The following is a 19,302-nucleotide window of genomic DNA, read 5'->3' as shown; positions in this document are numbered from 1 at the left end:
GATTGCTGGGCATCCGTTTCAGAAGACGTCTGTCTTGAACGAACATACAGCCAGCTGCACGACACAACACGTGCACAATAGCCAGGCGGGGATCTCGGCCCTCACACCCATGAAGCTCCTGGTCCAGAAGGCCCCAGGGGACCTATATGACTGGGCGCGTAGTGACCCCACCTCCAGTCTCCTGCACCCTAATTTTTGCTTCTATGCTTTGAGCCTGTGAGTGACCCCTTGAAACCCCAGACATCCCTCCCTCAGACCCTAATAAGGGCAGAGCTGGGGGTCACCTCTCTCTCCCTCTACCGTTACCAAGTCCAAACTCATTCTGCTCGCTGCCCGACAGGCCAGGAAATTGGAAGACGAGGTGTTGGGGCAAGGGATAACGACCTTTTATTCCTGGAGAACCATCTTCCTCAAGTCAGAATTCAGGCTCCTTTTATACCAAAAAGGGGAGGGGGCGTGGTTGTTTGCTGTAATCTTCTTGGTGTCAGAATCCTTTGTTCTTGCAGCTTTCCGCACAGGTCAGGTCGTGGTGTCCCTGTAAACTGCCAACAAGACAAACTTATTTTCTATCTGCAGTTTTGTGTCTCTGTCTGAACGGGACAGTGTTGTGCCCTTAAAGGTCGGAGCTTTGGGGATGGGCTCTCCTGTATTTTTCAGGCTACAGGCAACATCCTTCTACAAAAAGTGCAGAACCAGCAGGCAGCAGAGCACAGGGTTAGAGCCAAAGGAACAGATCCAGTATGGAGTCGGATGTGTTCCTCCCTACCACACCACCACCTTGTTGTGTGGTCCCAGGCGTGCCCTGTACCCTCCACGGCCCATGAGGAATAAGCCTTGTTCCCTGACCACCAGAGCTATGGGGAGGGAACCCTCTGTCTGGAGCCCTGCCTACTCCCTAGACCAGAGCCCCTCATCAGGCCGGAGCCAGGCAAAGGCCGTCCTCGACCAAACCTTAAACACGTGTCCCCCAGAGCCCTCTTGTCGGCAGGGCTGGTCCCAGGCTGGCTAAGGGCCCGGCTAAGCCAGTCTCAGCAGGGAACCCGGCTAAGTCACCCCTCCTTGGCACCTGCCCGAGCTCCTCGCCTTCACCTTTGATGTCTGCTCCTTAGCCTGCCTTTAACGAGGATCCTCCTCCCCCCGGTGTCTCCTGTTAGTGATTTTCCACCCACAGCCGCCCTCACTGCTGCCGGCTGTAAACCCCCAGCTGGGTCTGCTGCTCGCACACAGCTCCTCCCTCCACCAATCACAGCAAGACCCAAAACAAGCCGCTCTGTCACCTCTAATTGGCTTGCGGCTGCATTGCCCTTTGACCCTGAGGCGCGCCTGTTAAATACCGGCTTCCACCCACCGCCCGCTTCTCTGCTCCCTGCCTGCGAGGTCTTCCACTAGCCCGCCCCGCTTCCCAGCCTGGGTGGCACGTCCCTGCCTTGTGCGGGCCTCACCTCAGGGCGCCGCGGTGCCCAGTGTAGCAGTGACCTTCAGAGATGTCTCTCTGGCCACACTGCCATCCTCCTGGAGCCTGAGGCCCCTGCTGGGCCAGCCTGGCCGACAGGGTTCTGTTCTTTCTGCCCAAGGCCAGGAGCAAGGACATGCCTGGGCAGAGGACAAAGCCGCCCGCCCTCCTGTCCCCTCTGCCAAGAGCTCAGCGTGCGGACATGTGGCTGGGCCAAAGTAGACACAAGGAGGCTGTGTGTGGTGGGGGCGGGGACGAGACCCAGATGGCCCAGCCTCCCACGCACCGCGAGCACCCCCACAGGAGAACCAGCCTGCAGTTGTATGTAATGACGGGTCACGTCGGTTGGAAGCTTGTCTTCCGAGTTGATTCAGCAGGAGCAAGAGTCTCCAGGGGACTGTAAGTAGCGGGTAAGCCTTTCGGCTGGTCCCCCACGGCCATGACTGTCAGAGCCCGGGAAGCGAGTAAAGCACGTGCCTTGGCTGGTGGCCCCGGCGGGGCGGGCAGTGGCCAGCCAGCCACTGCTGCACAAGGACACGCTGAAAGCTAACTGCGCCACCTGACCACGGGGGCCGTACCCTGTCGTCTTTGCTCAGGTGGGGCCTCGGGTGTGACCCGCTGGGAAGCCCCTTCCTCCGCATCACTCCTGAGTGTCCCCTCCGCGCCGGGCAGGGCGTCCGCCTCGAGCCCCAGGCTGTGACATGATGGGCAGGGAGTTGTCTGCCCAGCTCCCCTTGCTGCGACCATCATTCCACCTGAGGTTTGGCTCCCTGTGTCCTGGAACACATAGACCCCGGGAAGCACAGTTTTGGTGGAAGTTAAGTCAGCTAAAACCTTGATCTAAGGTTTCAAGCTCCTCTGAAAAGTGATAGAGCTTCAAGGAAAGAAGGGTGTCGTGCTTGACTAAGCCTGAGGAAACGCCAGGTTAGATGAGATTGAACAGTCTTTGCAGCAGGACCTCTCAGAGCCTTTGTTCCTTCAGAGATCATGGCCGAAGGCCTGCCTTGGCCCGGGATGGGGCCAGGTTGTGGAGGAGCAGTGCTCTTCAAAAGGGCTGGAACTGGGGAACTGGGGAAGCAGAAAATGGATGCCTAATTATGTGACTGACTAATTGCAGCTGTGTGCACGTGAGAGCGGGCAGTGTGCCTGCGCGATTCCGTGCCTGGCAGGACGGCCCTCTGGGGAGCAGGTGTCTTGAGTTTGCTGAAAGTAAGCAAAGCAAGTGTGGCTGGAGCTTGTGGGGGGCAGGGGGTGGAGACTGCGGGCGTGGTATGAGCCAGGCAGGGGTCATAGCCTCCGAAGCCCTTCGAGGTTTATTTGGATTTTTATCCCAAGAGCAATAGGAAGCTGCTAATGGCTTTTAAGCAGGTGTTGACAGTTGTCTTTGGAAAGATGCTCTGAGACGTGCCCCTGGGGACAAGACTGGGTGTGGACAAGGCCTGGGGGTGGGGGAGGGTAACAGCGGCTTGGACTAGAGAGCAGTAGCCATGGAGGAAGGTGGACCAGGTCAGAGATGCCGCGGAGGCAGAACTGGTTGTGTCCAACCAGCACCTCGCTAGTCCCTGAGCAGCTGGTGGGTGACCCACTGGGTCGCGGAATCCTAAAGGAAGGCCAGGTGTGTGGGGAGGGGGGCGGGGGAGAGTTCAGTTTTCTGCCCTCTGACTTTTGAGGTGCTGCTTCCAAGTAGGAGCCGGAAGCTCCGAGTTTGGTCTAGGCCAGCATGAGGGAGCACCCTGGTTACTGTGCACGAGTCCCCTTCACTTAGTCACCTGTCAGTTAAAAACAGAACCAAACCCACGGTGTAAGAACTGAGAGCTGAGTTTATTCCGTCTTATTCGGAGGACCGTCACTCAGGGACAGCCTGTCAGATGGCTCCGAGACACCATTCCAAAGACGTAAGGGAGGAGCCGGGATAGGTGTGAATCTTTTGCTGGGAAAAAAAAACAATACATGTAGTCAAACATCAAAAGATTACTGCTAATTACAAAGGACAGACATCTCGAGTTTATGGTTTTAGTGCTTTCTACGTGTGGGAAGATGCAAGGATCTGGGGTCACTGAAATCTTCCCTTCTATCTAAGGGGGCTGGTATCCAAGGTGCAGAAAGCTTCCTGGTTCTCTCCATCCTGAATTCCCCTCAGGTGCGCCGTTGGTGGGCAACTGCGGCGGCTAAGGGCTTGAACCTTGTAGAGCTGGAAAGGCAGGCAACCTTCTCCTTTTCTTTACAAGCCCAGCCCTCCAAGTCCGGGGGGGCACATGGACGCTAGGAAGGGATTACACTTCCCAGCTTCCCTTGCAGCTGGGTGGCCACGTGACCAGGCAGCGGCCAATAGGATGTGAGCAGGGGAGCCTGGGTGCCCTCCTGACCAGCCACTGAATACAGGCCCCTCCCTCCAGCCCAGCTCCTCCTCTTCCCAGGTTCAGTGGGTGGAGAGAGAGCGGAGAGAGTGTCTTCGTGGAAAGAAAGCGATGGAGACCGACATTTCAGGCAACTCTTTAGGGTGGCAGCCGAGGGAATGGAGATGGAGTTGCAGGGTGAGCTGGAGCAGGACTTTCCTCTAAGATGTAGTGGCTCACTCCTGTTTCAGAGATGATGGCAGAAAAGGAGAGGTTCAAAGACAGACGGGCAGGAGGAGGGGGGCCCGGGGCACCGTGGAAGGGGAGACCTACACGAGGCAGGGCTGCCGCCTGTTTCCGCAGGTTTGGTCGTGGACAGTTTACAAAGTTGCTTCCAGTGGCTTCTGTTTTCTTCCTGAGGTGAAAGGTGTGGTCGTCTGCCAAGGGGAGGGGAAAGGTCAGGGACATGAGAAAAATCAAGACTCAGAGGAGCTGTCCTGGAGCACAGTAGAGTGCGCTGACATAAAACATTTAATTGGAGGGAGGAAAAACCCAAAAACCCAACCACCCAGGAGCGAGCCAGGCAGTGTGTGGACCAGGTAAGTGTACAGGTGTGACTCCGCCCCACCCCCGGCAGCCCTGAGCGTGGGCACCAGTCCAGCAGAGGGGGATGGTCAGTGTTACTGTGGAGGGTGAGGTCAGAGCAGGAGTGGTATACACAATGTCCCTGGGAATCCCGGAGGGAGGAGAGGAGAGGATAGTGGGGGGATGATGGAGGGGACCAGCAGAGGCAGCCCAGGAGCTGGAGGGGCCGGTTAAAGCAGGGTGTGGATGTGCGGGGAGCAACTGAGGCAGCCAAGGAGCCAGGAGCAATGAGGTCATCTCTGTGGACACTGAAGTCCCCTAGGGTAGGCAGGGAGTGAGGATGCAGAGAATACCATCTGACAGCGTCCTAGACCCCAGGCTCCTGTGTGAGTGCGGATGGCTGGGATGTGGAGGGGATGGCGCAAATCTAGAGGGAAAGCCTGGGTTTCATAGTGAAGTGTGGACTTGTGTGTGTGGTAAAATGCACCGTTTTGTGCTGGTCTTAGTCTATCAATAACCAGGGTCTCGGCTGGGTAGGTCCTTGTGGTTCTCACTGTGATTACAAGGTGTCCTTCAGCGGTAATGATGGGGGGTGGGGTGCGGTGCGGTGGGGAGGGTGCAGCTCAGGGGCGGAGCGTATGCTTAGCATGCACGAGGTCCTGGGTTCAATTCCCACTACTGCCATTAAAAAAAGTAAATAAACCCAATTACCCCCCCGCCCCACCCACAAAGGCTAAAATACTGGGCTAAAAAAAAAAAGCTTTATCAGCAATCACCATCTGGAAACCTTGAAAGAATTAGAAGTCTATGGTGGGGAGGGTATGGGGTGTTTATGCTTAGCATGCACGGGATCCTGGGTTCAATCCCAAGTCCCTTTAAAAATAAATAAACCTAATTACCCCCCCCAAAAAAGAGTTTATTACAAGACCTGGAAATTACACAGCACATCAGGGGCCACGCGGTGAGGCTGTGGGAGGTAGTGGGAGGCATGCCTGGGGCTCTGCTTTTATCGGGGTTGAGGGTGGGGGCCCAAGACTTGTCGGTCACGGGCACATTTCTTGGAGAAACATCTACATTCGTTACCCACTTTTAATTTGTTGTTTGTTTTTATTGTTGTGTTGTGCATTCTGTATATATTCTGAATGTACATCTCTTGTCAGATACGATTTGCAAACATTTTTCTCACTCCGGGGGGTTTTTCGTTTCTTCACAGTGTCCTCTGAAGCACAGAAGTTTTTAATTCTGATGATGTCGAATTCAGCCTTTTCTTTGGTTACTTATGCTTTTGGTGTCACATGTCAGAAACCGCTGGTTTATTCAAAGTTGTGACAATCTACTTCTATGCTTTATTCTAAAGAGTTTTATAATTTGAGATCTTACATTTTGGTCTTTGATCCATTTTTGGTTAATTTTTGTAGGTGATGTGAGGTAAGGATCCATCTTCATTCCGTTGCATGTGCTCTCATACACAGTTTGCTGAGAAGACCCTACTTTCCCTCATTGAATCGGCTTCACATCCTTGTCTAAAATCAGTTGCCCATGAACGTGTGTGTTTCTTTCTGGTCTCTCAATGCTATTCCATTGATCCATACGTCTGCCCTTAGGGCAACAGCCCTCGGTCTTGATTATGTAGCTTTGTAGCAAGTTTTGAAATTGAGAATTGAGAGTCTTCCAACTTTGTTCTTTTTCAAGATTGTTCTGGCTGTTGGCTTGGTCCCTCGTGGTTCCCTACGAAATTGAGAAGCAGCTTTTCCACTTCTGCGAAAAGGGAGCTGGGATTTTGACAGGGGTTTTGTTAAGCCTGTAGATTGACTTGAATTGTCGTCTGAACAATACTAAGGTTTCCGATCCATGGACGTGGGACGTCCGGCCATGTATTTGTCTTCAGTTTCTAATGATGTGTTGTCTCCAGTGCATAAGTCTTGCGCTTCTTTGTAAAGTAATTTATTCCTAAGTATTCTCGCTGCTGCTGTTGTAAGTGGAGTTGTTTTGATTCTGTTGTAGACAGGAATTGCTTTCTGAATTTCATTATCAGGTTGCAATGAGTATTATACTAGGGTGAGCCAGGATGCGTGTGACTCTGAAAGATGAAAGGTATATAAAAACGAAGGTAATAGGGAAGGGATGAAATAATTATTATTTAATCTAGAAGGCAGGAAAGGAAAGGGCATCTAGAAGAGGCTTTTGACAAGCACTGAAGAAAATAGATTTAAATCCCAATATATTAGTAATTTCATGAAATGAAATGAAATGCTCTGGTTTCAAAGGCAAAGTGTGTTCAATCCAAGAGCCTTTCCGCCGTGGCAGGTAATGGACCGTTGTTCACTTGCTGTGCTGCCCACTGGTCACTCAGCCTTGAGGAGAAGGTTCCAGAAGCCCCAGGGGAACTTGCAGAAGTTCCGTGGCAGTTGGTGCCCCTCGAGGGAAGGGAGCCATCTCTGTTACTGGTCTGGGGAGAAGCTGCCCATCACTTGGCTCTGCTCACTGCTGGGGCGGCTGTTACCTGGCCGTGAGTTGTCTCGGGGTGCTTGGAGGCAAGGCTGCAGTGGCTCCAGAGGGCAGAGGTGGGCCCCAGGCCTCGGTGGAGGGTGCTCTGCTCCCTGCTTGGGGCTGCTCAGGGGTCTGCCCACAGCTGGCCAGGCCCCTCCCCGAGGTCTGTCTCCCTGGTGTCCTCACTCCAGACTACTCTCAGCCCACTGACTTCCCCCAGAGCTCCCAACCCTGGCTTCTCCTGGGAAGTCCCAAGGGCCCAGCGTAGGGCCACCTTCTCAAGAAGTGGTCCCCGTGCCCCCACACGGCCGTATTTGCCCTCCTCCAGAACTGTCGTCATGGGACCACGCTATTAACTGGGACCTCCTGGCCTGCCCCCAACATCTGGCTGGATGGGGATTTGAGTAAGAGCAGCCAATTAGGAGAGAGACCTGGGGGGCATTGGGGCCTCTCAGGCCACGTGCTCAGGAGGGAGCCCACCCGGCACCATGCTTGGAAGAAAAGCTGATTTTGTAGGAGCCTCATCTACAAAGCCAGTGCGCCAGAGCATGCCCCCTTAAAGTCACGCCTGGCGAACCTCGAAGTCCTCAGGCTCCCCCTGCATCCCTGCTCCCTCGTCTGTAGGATGAGGACAGCGATGTTGGCTCAGACAGCCCGTGGGGGGACGTTTGGCAGCATGTGCAAATCTCTTAGGGGTGCCTGGTACACAGTCGGGGCTCCATAAATGCAGAGGTGACTGGTGTGTCCCTCCTCATTCCCAGACGTGCCAGCGGCAGGTGGGCTTCACTCACTGGACACCAGAGCTCCTGTGGGTCATGGTATCTGTTTTCCCCAAGTTTTCTCACAGAGAAATGTGACGCTCTGAACAAATCCCAGACCGTGGGAATAACCCGCATTAGGCCACTGCCTCTGGTCATAGAGCTGTAACACAGTGGACAGGATGAAATGTTTGTGGCGTGTGGGGGACTGCAGAGCGGAACCCTTTCAAAAGCAGTAGCTACGGTCAAACAAAAGCTGGACTCTGTGAGTCCGCCAGGCACAAGCGTGGCGCCACCGGCGGGTCTGCAGCAGGAGAAAGCTCCTAAGCGTTGTGCTGGAGCAGTGACAGCTGCTGGGCTGTCCCTCCCAGTCACCCGTGGTCCCCAGGCCCCCCAAAAAGCCGAGCCTCCCCAGGCTCCCCCAGAAATCTAGGAGCTGCCTGCCTCCTAGGCTGTAATTAATAAAAGCCAGCATCAGCTTCAAAAGTTCATGCAACCGAGCAAAGACGGGTCCAGCCCTGCAGAACCCACTCCCTTACCTCCCCTAGTCCTCTCAGCAGAGCCTGTCTTTATTTGGAATTTTGTTGTTTTGTTCATCATGAATTTGCACTGATTTTGCTAGTTAAAAATACTAAGATACCATTTGTCTTGATCACTGAGATTTTGGGCATCCCTTTAAATTTTGTGCCTGCAGGAAATGCCTCCTTCATCCTGGCTTTTGGGGGCTTCAAGGAGATCCCCCCAACTCTCCAGTTAACCCTGCCCCTACGGGGAGGGCCATGAGGGGGTCTCCCCGGGGGGGGTGTGAACAGCTTTCTGAGGGGCCCGTGGGGATCCCTTTATGGGCACATGATGGGGGACAGGAGGGTAGAAGGGAGGGCTGGGCCAAGGGGTACACTGGCTGGGGTGAGGACAAGGGGAGCGGGATGAACTTTACACCTGGGTGTCGGGTCCACCCACTCCTGTCTGAGTTCGGCCCGCTTCCTAGGGGTCTGTATCACCTCCCTGGGGCTTTTCAGCCTGAATCTTCTTTCCTCGTTTTGCCTTTCTTCACCCCGACACCTGCAGACTATCTTGCCGCGATCCTTTCCCCCTTTTCTGCAGCCTATAAACTTCATGGTCACAACTAACACAGGCACACACCACGGCTGCGAGGCTCTGCACCACGGTGACAGCCCACAGCGGGACAGCACGTAGCCGTCCAGCCGCAGCAGACGGACGCGAGCCTCTGGTCCCACCCCTATCCCACCCACAGCCAAAACCAATGTATTCACCATGAGCCTCTTCTTCTCTTGTTCGGTCGGAACAGGGATTTCAAGTGGCCCCAGGGGTCGGGGGAGCGGAGACCCCCAGGGACAGGCTGCTTCTTCAACAGGTGTGAGAAAACTTCAGGATGACGGTCACACCGGACGTCAGACTGGAGTATCTGGAGGGAGTGGCTTCAACCATCCTCAAGTTCAAGCCGGACAAGTGGAATAAAATGGTCGGAGTGGAGGAGAACATGGCTCTGTTCACCGAGTTCTTCGAGAAGCCCGACGTCTCGGTTCTGGTGCTGACGCTGAGCCCCGCCGGCATGGTCGTGCCCTGCCTGGGCTTCCCGGCCTCCCTCAAGTCCAAGGGGCTGTACTTCATCAAGCAGAAGCCCGAGCAGGTCAGCAAGGACAACTACAGGGACTGCCTGGTCTACGGGGACATCAGCCCCGCGCCCGTGGACCAGCTCATCGCCGTCGTGGAGGAGGTGGGTGCAGCAGGCCTTACGGGGCGGGTGAGGGCTCATAGCAGCAACGTCTGTTTCTCGTATTTTCCGTGAGTGTCCGAGAGCCCTGCTGCTCAGAGCATCCCCTGGGAGCCGGTTAGACCTGTAAGAGCTCAGGGCCGGCCACCCCCCTGGCTGAGACAGACCCGCTCTCTAACAAGACCTCCAGTGAGCTGTGCACCTGCAGGCTGAGAGGCCTCGGCCACCACCTGTCCTCTCTCGACACCCTTAGAACCTTCATAGTGCGCTGGGTACAGCCCTACCTGTAGCCTCCGAAGGTGTGGGCCATTCCAAGTTCCAGGAAACCGGCTCCCAATACTGAGACTTTGAGTCAAGAAAGGGGAAAAGCAGGCGCTGTCTCTCTGCTGTCCTGCCTCCTCCCTTCTCCCAGGACCAGCCGGAGCTCAGTGACTTAGCTTTCTGAGTGATCTTTCTCCTCATCTGTGAAATGGGAGTGTGCATCCCCTGCTCATGCGAACTCGGGCCACAGGGTCTGCTCAGCCAGGCCCTAGGCCAGCCTGCCCTGGCATCTCAGGAGAAGGCTGGCAGGCCGGAGCTGGAGCACATGAGCATCCGGCTTGCTCTGCTGGGGCTGCGTCTGGGAGCTGCCAGGCCCAGATCAAGGTGCAGGCAGGGCTGGTCCCTTCCGAGGCCTCTCTCCTTAGCATGTAGATGGCCAAGTTCACGTGGCCTTGTCTTCCCACGATGCATGTCTGTGTCTTATCCTCTCCTTCTAAGGTCAACAATTATGTTGGGTCAGGGCCCACTTAATCACCTCCTGAAAGGCCCTCTGTCCACATGTAGTCACATCCCAAGGTGCTGGGGTCAGGGCTCCCACACTTGAACTGGGGGGAGCACCGTTCAGCCTGCAACAGCACGCCCAGGCGGCACGGAGCGTCTGCTCTCAGCCAGGAGTGCGCGCTGTCATGGTCAGGGTCTCCCTGGAGAGGGTTTTGTCACGACAGAGGCATGGGGGCTGGGCTGTCATCCCTGGTCTTGGCATCTGAACGGTTGAGATGACCCCCCCGTCTTTCTGCAGTGGGAGAAGGACTCGGTTCCCCCAGGACCCAGACGCCCAGGGCCCCCCATCCTCCTGCGTGTCACCCAGGTGAGAAGGCGCGGGCAGAGCTGCCAGAATCCTTTCCTTTCAGGTCCTGTATTCTCTGTTTAACCAAAGCGAAAACATGAGCGGGTGGCCCCGTGTGGTCTCGGAAGATGTCGTGAAGCAGGTGCACAAGCTAAAGAACGAGATGTTTGTGATGGGGGGCAAGATCAAGGGGAAGACCCTGCTGCCCATCCCGGAGCACCTGGGGAGCCTGGACAGCACGCTGGAGTCCATGGACAGGTAGGGGCCCCGGCCCGGGGAGCCTGCGGGAGGGAGAAGCCTCTGGTCTACGACCACCACGGATGAACTGTCTCCCTGCAAACTGGTTTTGGAGCTGATGAAACAGATGAGGGCAGGATGGTGCCTTTAGGTGGCGCTGAGGCTGAGGTCAAAGGTACAGGGACAGAGCTGGATGAGGCACCAGAGTCCTTGAGACTCTGGCTCTGGCACCTGCTGGACACCTGAGCCCCAGTCCCTCCCCCACCACACACGTGGACTGGTCCTGGCATCACATGGCATACAAAGGACACCACGTTGTCACACAGGAACAGGGACACCCAGCTTTAGGAGGAGGCACTGAGGGGCAGTAAAGGGCGTGGAAAGGGTTTTCAGCAGGTGGACGCTGTGACGTCCCAGAGGCCCTGGGAAGCACGTGGATTCCAAGGTCCCCCCGCACCTGCCCATTTGCAGCTGCTTCGTGTGTGCAACTCTTGGAGCTGTTGCAGTGACAACATGTTGCATTACTGCCATCAGAGGGCAGCCGCTCCTGCAGGGCCCGTTCTAGGGGCAGGTCCTCTGTGGGTTGACCTCAAAGCTCCCATCACATGCCCCCAGGGTGGTGACCCCAACCAGAGCTGCCAGAGGAGCCATCATGAATGTGGATTTTATTCCAGATCAGGTCCTCCTCCTCCTCCTCCTCTTTCTTGGGGCCACCAGCATGCCTGGCAATGCCCAGCGCTGGCTCAGGGTCTCTCCTGGCTCAGGGCCGCTGGGGGCAGGCTGGTCCCTGCCCAGAAGGGGCAGAGCAGGAAGAACCCCGTATACGTGTGGCTGAGAGCATCTCCCCCGCCCCCCTGCTCTGCAGGATCCCCTCCACCCTGGACAACTCGCTGCTGCACGCCATCGAAACCATCATCATCGACTGGTCCCACCAGATCCGGGACGTGCTGAGCAAAGACTCAGCCCAGGCCCTGCTGGACGGGTGGCACCCCCTGCCCCGAGCAGAGTTTGAGTTCTGGGACAGCCGGCTGATGAACCTCAAGTGCATCCATGAGCAGGTGCCGTCTCTGCCCCTGGTGCTGGGCGCCCGCTGCTCAGCAGCTGGCGGAGTACTGAGCACCCAGACTCCCCTCGCTGACCCCCGAGGGGACCCGGGGAACCCCTGTGAGCCCCTCAGCTCCAGCGGGGTTGGTCAGGCAGCCTTCATCCAGGGTCTGTGACTTTCTGCTTCTCTTGTCTCAGCTCAACAGGCCTAAAGTGAACAAAATTGTCGAGATCCTGGAAAAAGCCAAAAGCTGCTACTGGCCAGCCCTGCAAAACGTGTATATGAACGTCACAGAAGGTGAGCAGGGGGCCCTTCGAGAACTCCCCCAGCCCCCAGGAAGGTGTCGGCGCCTTCTGGGAGGGGCTGGGCAGGCCCATCGCGAACTCCAGGGGAGGGGAAGTCCTCCCCATAAGCAGCTTCCTTGGCCCCTGCCTTTGAGGAAGACCCTGTTTCTTGAGAGAGCTGGTGTCCATAAACACACAGAGCCTGACTGGGGATGGGGGCCGGGTTTCACTCACACGAGGCTGAGTGCCTGTTGTCCTGGGCAGGCCTGAAGGAAGCCAGCGATATTGTCCTGTATCTGAAGCCTCTGCAGATCTTGCTGGAGGAGATGGAACAGGCCGACTTCACGATGGTAGGTTGGCAAGAGAAGGGTCACCTGGCAGGGGCCGACCTCGTGTCCTGGGTGAGCAGGGGCTGCAGGCTTCCTGCCTGGGATCAGGTGCGAGGACCTAGGGGGTGCCTCTTCCTTCCACTTTGGGGAGGTCCCCTCCCAGAGCCACAGGGAGGGGAGAGCTGAGACTCTGCGACCCAGCGCATGCCCGGCCTGTCTCTCCCCAGCTGCCGACCTTCATCACCAAGGTGCTGTGCACCGTCTGCTTCATCTGGGCCACCTCCGGGCACTACAACACGCCCTCCAGGATCATCGTCATCCTGCAGGAGTTCTGCAACCAGCTCATTGAGATGGTAGCCCCACTGGCCCCGGCCTCCCTCCCTGCCCGCCCTTGCTCCCCAGCGGCTTAAAAACAGACAAAGATGTCGGTACAGGGATGTACAGGCTCCGGGCTAGGGCTTTGAGGCTGCTTGGTGTGGCCACTTAGAGTTCTCCACTACCTGCCCCATGACGGTGGGGAGGCGGAAAGAAAGCGGGGCTGCCCACTGAGTCCCAGTGTCACCAAACCAAAACTCGGGTCCACTCGCCTGTGTGCAGTAAAGCCAACCTGTGCGGAGTTGATTGTAAGGTGCCACACAAGGAGTCCAGGACAGCTAGAGCTCAAAGCCTGCACTCCTCTATGGGTTTCAGCAAGGCATATATATTTTTTTTAACTGATGTATTGTTGATTTACAATGTTGCATAAGTTTCTGATGTACAGCGTAGTGATTCAGTTATATCCACACGTACGTGTATGTGTATTTTTTAATATTCTTTTTCATTATAGGCCATTACAAGGGATTGAATCTAGTCCCCTGTGCTGTACAGTAGGACCTTGTTTAACTGTTTTATACATAGTAGTGTCTGCCTGCTGGTCCCAAACCCCTAATTCACCCCTCCTCATCCTCCCTCCCGACAGCCATGTTTATTTTCTTATGAAACAAATTTATGAGTCTGTTTCTGTTTTGTGAATAAGTTCATTTGTGTCATTTTTTTAGATTCCATATATAAGTGATACCATATGACACTTTTTTCTCTGTCTGACTTACTTCACTTAGTATGATCATCTCTAGGTCCATTCATGTTGCTGCAAATGGCATTATTATATTCTTTATGGCTGACTAGTATTCCAATGTGTACATATACCACAACTTCTTTATCCAGTCACCTGTGGATGGACATTTAGGTTCCTTCTGTGTCTTGGCTGTTGTAAATGGTTCAGCAAAGCATTTTTAAAGGCCAGTGAGGGAGGGGCTCTCAGAATGTGATCAGCTCATGTACCATTCTCTGACAGGTTGATGGCAAGGTAGCAGGGTGGTGTCATAGGGGTTAATGGAACCATCCTTAGACTCCAGTAAGTCTAGGGGCTACCAGCTCGTGGGCATCAGGGAGCTGGCGTCTTCTGTTTGGTGGGGGATTTAGCACCTGCAAAACAAGTCAGGAACGTGCATCAGATACTGCTATCTGGGTGCTTCAGGGAGGAGCTACAGCAGAGGGTATGGGGGAGGGTCTGTCCCTGGAGGGCCATGCAGGGTCCTGCTCAGGTACACCAGCACCCCAAGACCTGGCTGGGGGCTTTGTGGGGTTTATCTGCTCCTACGTCAAGCTGCCTCCTGTCCCCCTCAGCATGGACCCCTTCCCTGTCCTCTCCACTCGAGCACACATTAGCCAGTCACCAAAAGTCTTGAGTTGTAGCATTGCAACCCCAGGCTGTCTGCAGGCCCAGAAGGACCTGGTGACCCGGGATCCTGCGGCTGGATTCCTAGAAGGACTCTAGTCATCTGCCACCCAAATCAGGTTGTGCTGCAGCCTTGGCCTGGTCTGAGGGGCCCGGCGAGAGAAACGGCTCAGGCTCCCGAAAATGGCCCAGGCCTCAGTCATCAGGCAGCCTGGACAGGAGCCTGGGGGATAGCGGATGTGTCAGAGGGGTGGCTGGTGGGGGGGGCTGTGGCGGGTTGTTCTAACCGGTCAAACGGCCGTGGGCGCTGCGCCTGGACGTCCCCTGACGGCTCGTCTTCCCTATGGCCCAGACACGGACCTACCTGAGCCCCGAGGAGGTGCTGAAGGGCCTGGAGGGTGAAATCGAAGAGGTCCTGGGCGCCATCTCTCTGTCAGTGAGCGTGCTGAAGGAGCTGTACCGGGCCTACGACTTCTGCTGCGCAAACATGAAGCTGTTCTTCAAGGTACGCCTTGTGCGCAGAGAGGGGCTCGGGCAGACACGGGGCCGGGGTGACGGGGGCCCCCGCGCTGGACCCCATGGACAGGTCGGCAGTCATCGCGGCCTTTTCTCTCTCTCTCTCCCCCCAGAGGGACAAGGAGCCCGTGCCTTGGGAATTCCCTTCGTCCCTTGCGTTTTCCAGGATCAACACCTTCTTCCACCGCGTCCAGACCATTGAGGTAAAGGGGACCCTTGGCTCACCTCCCCATGCGCTCAGGCCTCCCTCACCTCGGGGGAACCCTGCCTCCATCCTTATCTGGCTTTCCAACAGTCTCCTAGGAGGGGTAAAAAGTCCCACTCAAATGTCTGTGTCATGGGGAAACTGAGTCACCGAGTGCCTCCACCACAGCCGGAGCTCTTAGCCCCGAACAAAGCGACCCATTTTGGTGGTTGTTCCTCGTTCTGAAGCTTTCTGTCTATAAGCCAGTTAATGGCAGGTTCAGGGACCATGGTCGGGAAGCCCGGAGGCCACAGGAGACTTAAGAAAGGACCCTGTTTGGCTACGTGGAATGACATGTAGCAAGTTAAAATTTTAAATAGATTCAGGATGGTTTCCTTGGGGGAGAGGAGGCGAGGGGCGGAGGTACACGTAGGCAAGAAGGTTTTGCTTTCTGTTTTGTAATCTTTAGTGTGGTTCCCCTCCCTTTTTATTTTTATTTTTATTTCTTGACTTTGTGCACATATTCACACTATTTAAACAAAAAAAGCCATTTGGCAGGGATTTTTCGATGGCCACAGGCGGCAGTGGCTCCGAGAAGTCCAGCCTGGTTCTCCTCCACACCCTTTGGGAGGCAGAGCAAGGCCCGTTCAGACTCCAGGTTTCCATCACGGAGTGTTTCTTTATGCCTGAAGCCTCCCAGCCCAAGAACTTGAGGGTCTCAGCTAAGTTTCTGGCCAAGTAGCCTTTGGCCCCTAAATTACAGATTCTGAATCAGGATGAAGAGAGGCTCGTGGGGGAGGGGGAAATGGCCGCGTCGTCCACCTGCTGCCCAGTGGGCTGGGCCGGCCTCGCCCTCCTCCTTGGGGGCAGGAGCCCCAGAGCCCAGGGCGTGGCTACACTGTGGCTCCCCAGCGGCTGGCTCGGGTTATTGCTTGGTACAGCTCGGACATCCGCGGGGAGTTGGCAGCAGGCTTGGCACCAGCTCAGGGGAGGGATGTGCGCGCCCTGTGGGCATCTTCCGTCTGAACGGCACCAGGCACTGTGTCCGGCTCCTGGAAGCTGCCTGTGGTCCTTGAGGAGCCTCTGGGGCCTCGATCGGACTCCACACTGAAGCCTTAAGTAACACGATTGGATTGAATGTGGTTAAAATGCCAAAACTCAGGATATAGATAGGCAGCAACTGGGGATTCTGGAAAAGAAGGCACCACTATAGGCAAGAATAGTTGGAGAGCTTCCAGGAGAAGGTGGGCTGAGACCCATCCCACGGAGGGAGCGGGATTTACACACGAGCATCCACCAGGCACCCTTTGCGTGAGGCCATCGGAGATCACCATGTACCTTTCCACCTGCCGCCTCCCATGGCCCAGGAGCTGGGGGCCCTGGTAAAGCATAGGTGATTTGGTGGCACGTCTCGGCCAGTGTTGGGTCAGGGCAGGAATCCACCCTTCATCTCCTCCTCCACGTCACAACTGGGAGATGACCCCGGAGTCCTTCCTTCCCTCTGCCTCTCTCTGTGTTGCAGAAAAATCTTTAGAGCACCTTAACACAGAGACACAGAGGGTCCCTCCAGAGTGTCGTGTGGCCCCTGGGTGTCTCACTGCCTGGCTCCTCCCTGCTGGGGTCAGGGCTCAATTCAAGACAGCCCCATTGGGTTTAGTTGGGAAGATGAATTGATGAGGGGTGTTGGGTGTGCCTCCCCCAGGATCTTTATAAAACAGCCATTGAGTTTCTGAAGCTGGAGAAGATCGAGATTGGAGGCGTGCGGGGGAACATCCTGGGAAGCCGGGTCACTCAGCTCTGCGAGGAGGTCTTCGATCTGGTGAAGGTTTTCGCCGACTGCAGATACGACCCCTTGGACCCTGGAGATTCGGTAAGTCAGGGGTCTTGGACCCGAGAATTGGGAAGATGCACGGAGGGAGGGCGGGTGGCAGGTGACACCAGAACTTTTTTTTTAAAAAGATGTCACAGAAATTCTGCCTGGGGAGCAGCTCCAGGGACAGCTTGCCCAGTCCAGAGGTCGCCCGAATCCTGGGGCGGGGCCATGGGTGTCAGAGGGAGCATGCCCCTGGCTTTGCATGCTGGTGACAATGTTGGTGTTTTAATTCACTTTCAGAGTTTTGATGATGATTATGCTGATTTTGAGACCAAAATTCAAGACCTGGACAGGAGACTGGCCACGATCTTTTGCCAAGGGTTTGACGACTGCAGTTCCATTGAGTCCTGTGCAAAGGTACGTGGCGGGGGCGGGGGGCTCCACACTGACCGGGAATTCATCAGAGCAGCACCGCCCTGGTGCCAAGAACGATCCTAGGGGTGGTCTCAACACGCGGCTTCATTTGTAGGTGAAGAGCTGGGGCCGGAAAGGGCAGGGGCCTTCCTCGGTGCCTCACAGCGAGTCAGCAGCCAACACCTCGTGTAGCTTCTGACAGGTGTGACTGCCGTATCTGAGAGTAGGAGAGAGTGGGAATCTGGTGGTTTTACTGATTCACGTCATGCTCCATTCATCCTTATTTGATTCAGTTCTCTCCACTACTTAATAAGGAGCAGAAGTTTGAGGCAACGTTGCTATAAAAATAAAACACGTCCACATTTTGACCTGCCGAGCTGAACTGACACTTTCCAACAGTTGAGACCCAAGAAGTAACTCGGAATAATTACGGGGAGCCATCTCTGGGCAGCAGGGGTGACAGTTAACATTAGTCTGTCTTCCGCACACTTTTCTACGATGCCCAAGTTGTGTGCGTGGCATGGGTAGTGTTTTTACTGTTAGAAGGAAGACATGATGCTGTTTCAAAATGCAGATCGCAGAAAAGCACGAAAACCCCTAAGGAATGTCAATCAGGGAGAGAAACACAAACGGCCAATACGCTTTTCGGTTTGGCCCCACATGTAATCAGAGCGCAAGTTAAAACAGCGAGGTGCTTTTGTCAGGGATCGAGCCAGCTGGATTGTGAGGAGCCAGACACTTGTGCCCGCTGCTGGCACATGCACCCCTCCCCGAGGACCCCTCAGCAGGGGGCACGTTGGGAGAGGGGAGGGGGCTCCTGGACCTTCCTGCTCCAAACCCACATTCAATGCCAACCCGCCAGGTCACCCACTTGCAGGCAGAACACAACACCAAGCACATCCTGTCCCTGCAGATACACCTCTTTCCCTAGGGCACAACTCGCTCGCTATTCCCAGGACCGCCCGGTTTTAAAACTAAAAGTCCAGCTCAAAGTCAGAGACCACCCCCCCTCAGCCCCAGGCAAACCGGGACCCTGGTCGAGCAGTCAGGAGGGGCTAAGTAAGTGTGGGTGAGGAGTCTGTGGCAGTCAGATGTGGGCCAGCACCAGCCTCCGTTCCCTCTCTATTGCTGCGGTGACAAATGACCACGAGGGAAGCAGCCAGTATAAAGAGTAAACCCGGACAAAGAAGGGACAAAGTAAATTTGCACACACACACACTCAAAATAGCTCTGCTCAGAAGTTAAATAGACAGCAATGCTTATTGGATTTTTCAGTGTTTTGCATACATCATAATCTCATCAAATAATTTGGAACATGGGCGTTAATGCACATCCATCAGAGACCACAGTGGGTTTCTTCTGGCCCGGGTGGTACTTTTGAGATATAATTCACATCCTGTACCAGTCGCCCGTTTGTACTGTGTACCATTCAATAGCTTTTAGTGCATTTGGAGTTGTGCAACCATCTTGATCAATTTTAGGACATTTTCATCCCTGCCGGTCACTCCCCGCTTTTCCCCAGCCTCCCATCACTTCAGCCATCACTTATCTTCCCCATCTCTCTAGATTCGTCTGTTCTCACTTGGTCCTTTTCTCAGATTTTGGCTTGGTCGTCAGCATTTTACAAATTGAGGGGAAGGGTATAGCTCAGTTGTAGAGTTTGTGCTTAGCATGCATGAGGTCCTGGGTTCAGTTCCCTCTATTTAAAAAAAAATTGAAATTAAGTAAGTAAATTGAATTACCTCCCTCTCAAAAAAAATTAAAATTGAGAAAGTGCACTTTAAAGTCCAGATTTTCACCCTCTTTTGGGAGAGTTGATCTGCACACATGGTCCCTCATGGCAGCTACGAGGGAATAGCTGCTGTTCCCCATGCCAACAGGAGTGGCCCCGTGTGCCCCAGTCCTCACCACTCCTTATCGTCCTAGCCCCGCGTTCTTCATGTGTTTATGGGACCTGCCTTCCCCCACGACTCAGAGGGGGATCTCCGTAGGATGTAGTGTGTGTGTAGGGCGGGGGACGGGTACGACTCACCTGGAGAATCGGTTTGAATATTTAAATGAGTAGTATATGTATGTGCGTGGGCAGCTTTTTTTATTTCTCTGCCCAGTTTTATGCATGTTTTTCACCCATGACTCAGTAGATCAGAGTCCTCTTCCCCTCACTTTGCAAGCCTCTGGGTTGCTGCAGGTAATGCAATGCCTGGAGGAGATGCCTGATTACTACTGTATTATCTCATCTCATTCTCACAAAACCCAAGCTCTTTGCTAAACTCCTTACCTACATTGTCCACCCCATGT

General features: G+C 55.0%; 1 protein-coding gene across 11 annotated transcripts in view; it reads left to right on the top strand.

The window, feature by feature from the left end:
- Positions 1–1,782: 1,782 nt before the first annotated feature.
- Positions 1,783–19,302, top strand: part of DNAH17 (dynein axonemal heavy chain 17) — a 113,318-nt gene continuing 95,798 nt past the window's right edge. For 6 of the 11 annotated variants that reach the window (XM_072939720.1, XM_072939717.1, XM_072939718.1 and 3 more), the window contains exons 1-11: positions 6,811–6,938; positions 8,998–9,360; positions 10,530–10,723; positions 11,568–11,760; positions 11,945–12,044; positions 12,296–12,381; positions 12,588–12,713; positions 14,430–14,582; positions 14,707–14,796; positions 16,480–16,647; positions 16,891–17,007. In XM_072939720.1, the coding sequence (XP_072795821.1) occupies positions 9,016–9,360; positions 10,530–10,723; positions 11,568–11,760; positions 11,945–12,044; positions 12,296–12,381; positions 12,588–12,713; positions 14,430–14,582; positions 14,707–14,796; positions 16,480–16,647; positions 16,891–17,007 (1,572 nt within the window). In that variant the 5' untranslated portion in view covers positions 6,811–6,938; positions 8,998–9,015. Of the gene's footprint in view, positions 1,864–3,955; positions 3,988–4,078; positions 4,389–6,797; positions 6,939–8,997; positions 9,361–10,529; positions 10,724–11,567; positions 11,761–11,944; positions 12,045–12,295; positions 12,382–12,587; positions 12,714–14,429; positions 14,583–14,706; positions 14,797–16,479; positions 16,648–16,890; positions 17,008–19,302 lie in introns of those variants that run through there. The other 5 variants (XM_072939714.1, XM_072939715.1, XM_072939713.1 and 2 more) reach the window with 5 other exon arrangements.

This window comes from Vicugna pacos, chromosome 16 (genome assembly GCF_048564905.1).
Source record: "Vicugna pacos chromosome 16, VicPac4, whole genome shotgun sequence".
Classification (NCBI taxonomy): domain Eukaryota; kingdom Metazoa; phylum Chordata; class Mammalia; order Artiodactyla; family Camelidae; genus Vicugna; species Vicugna pacos.
This window is presented reverse-complemented; position numbering and strand designations above follow the sequence as displayed.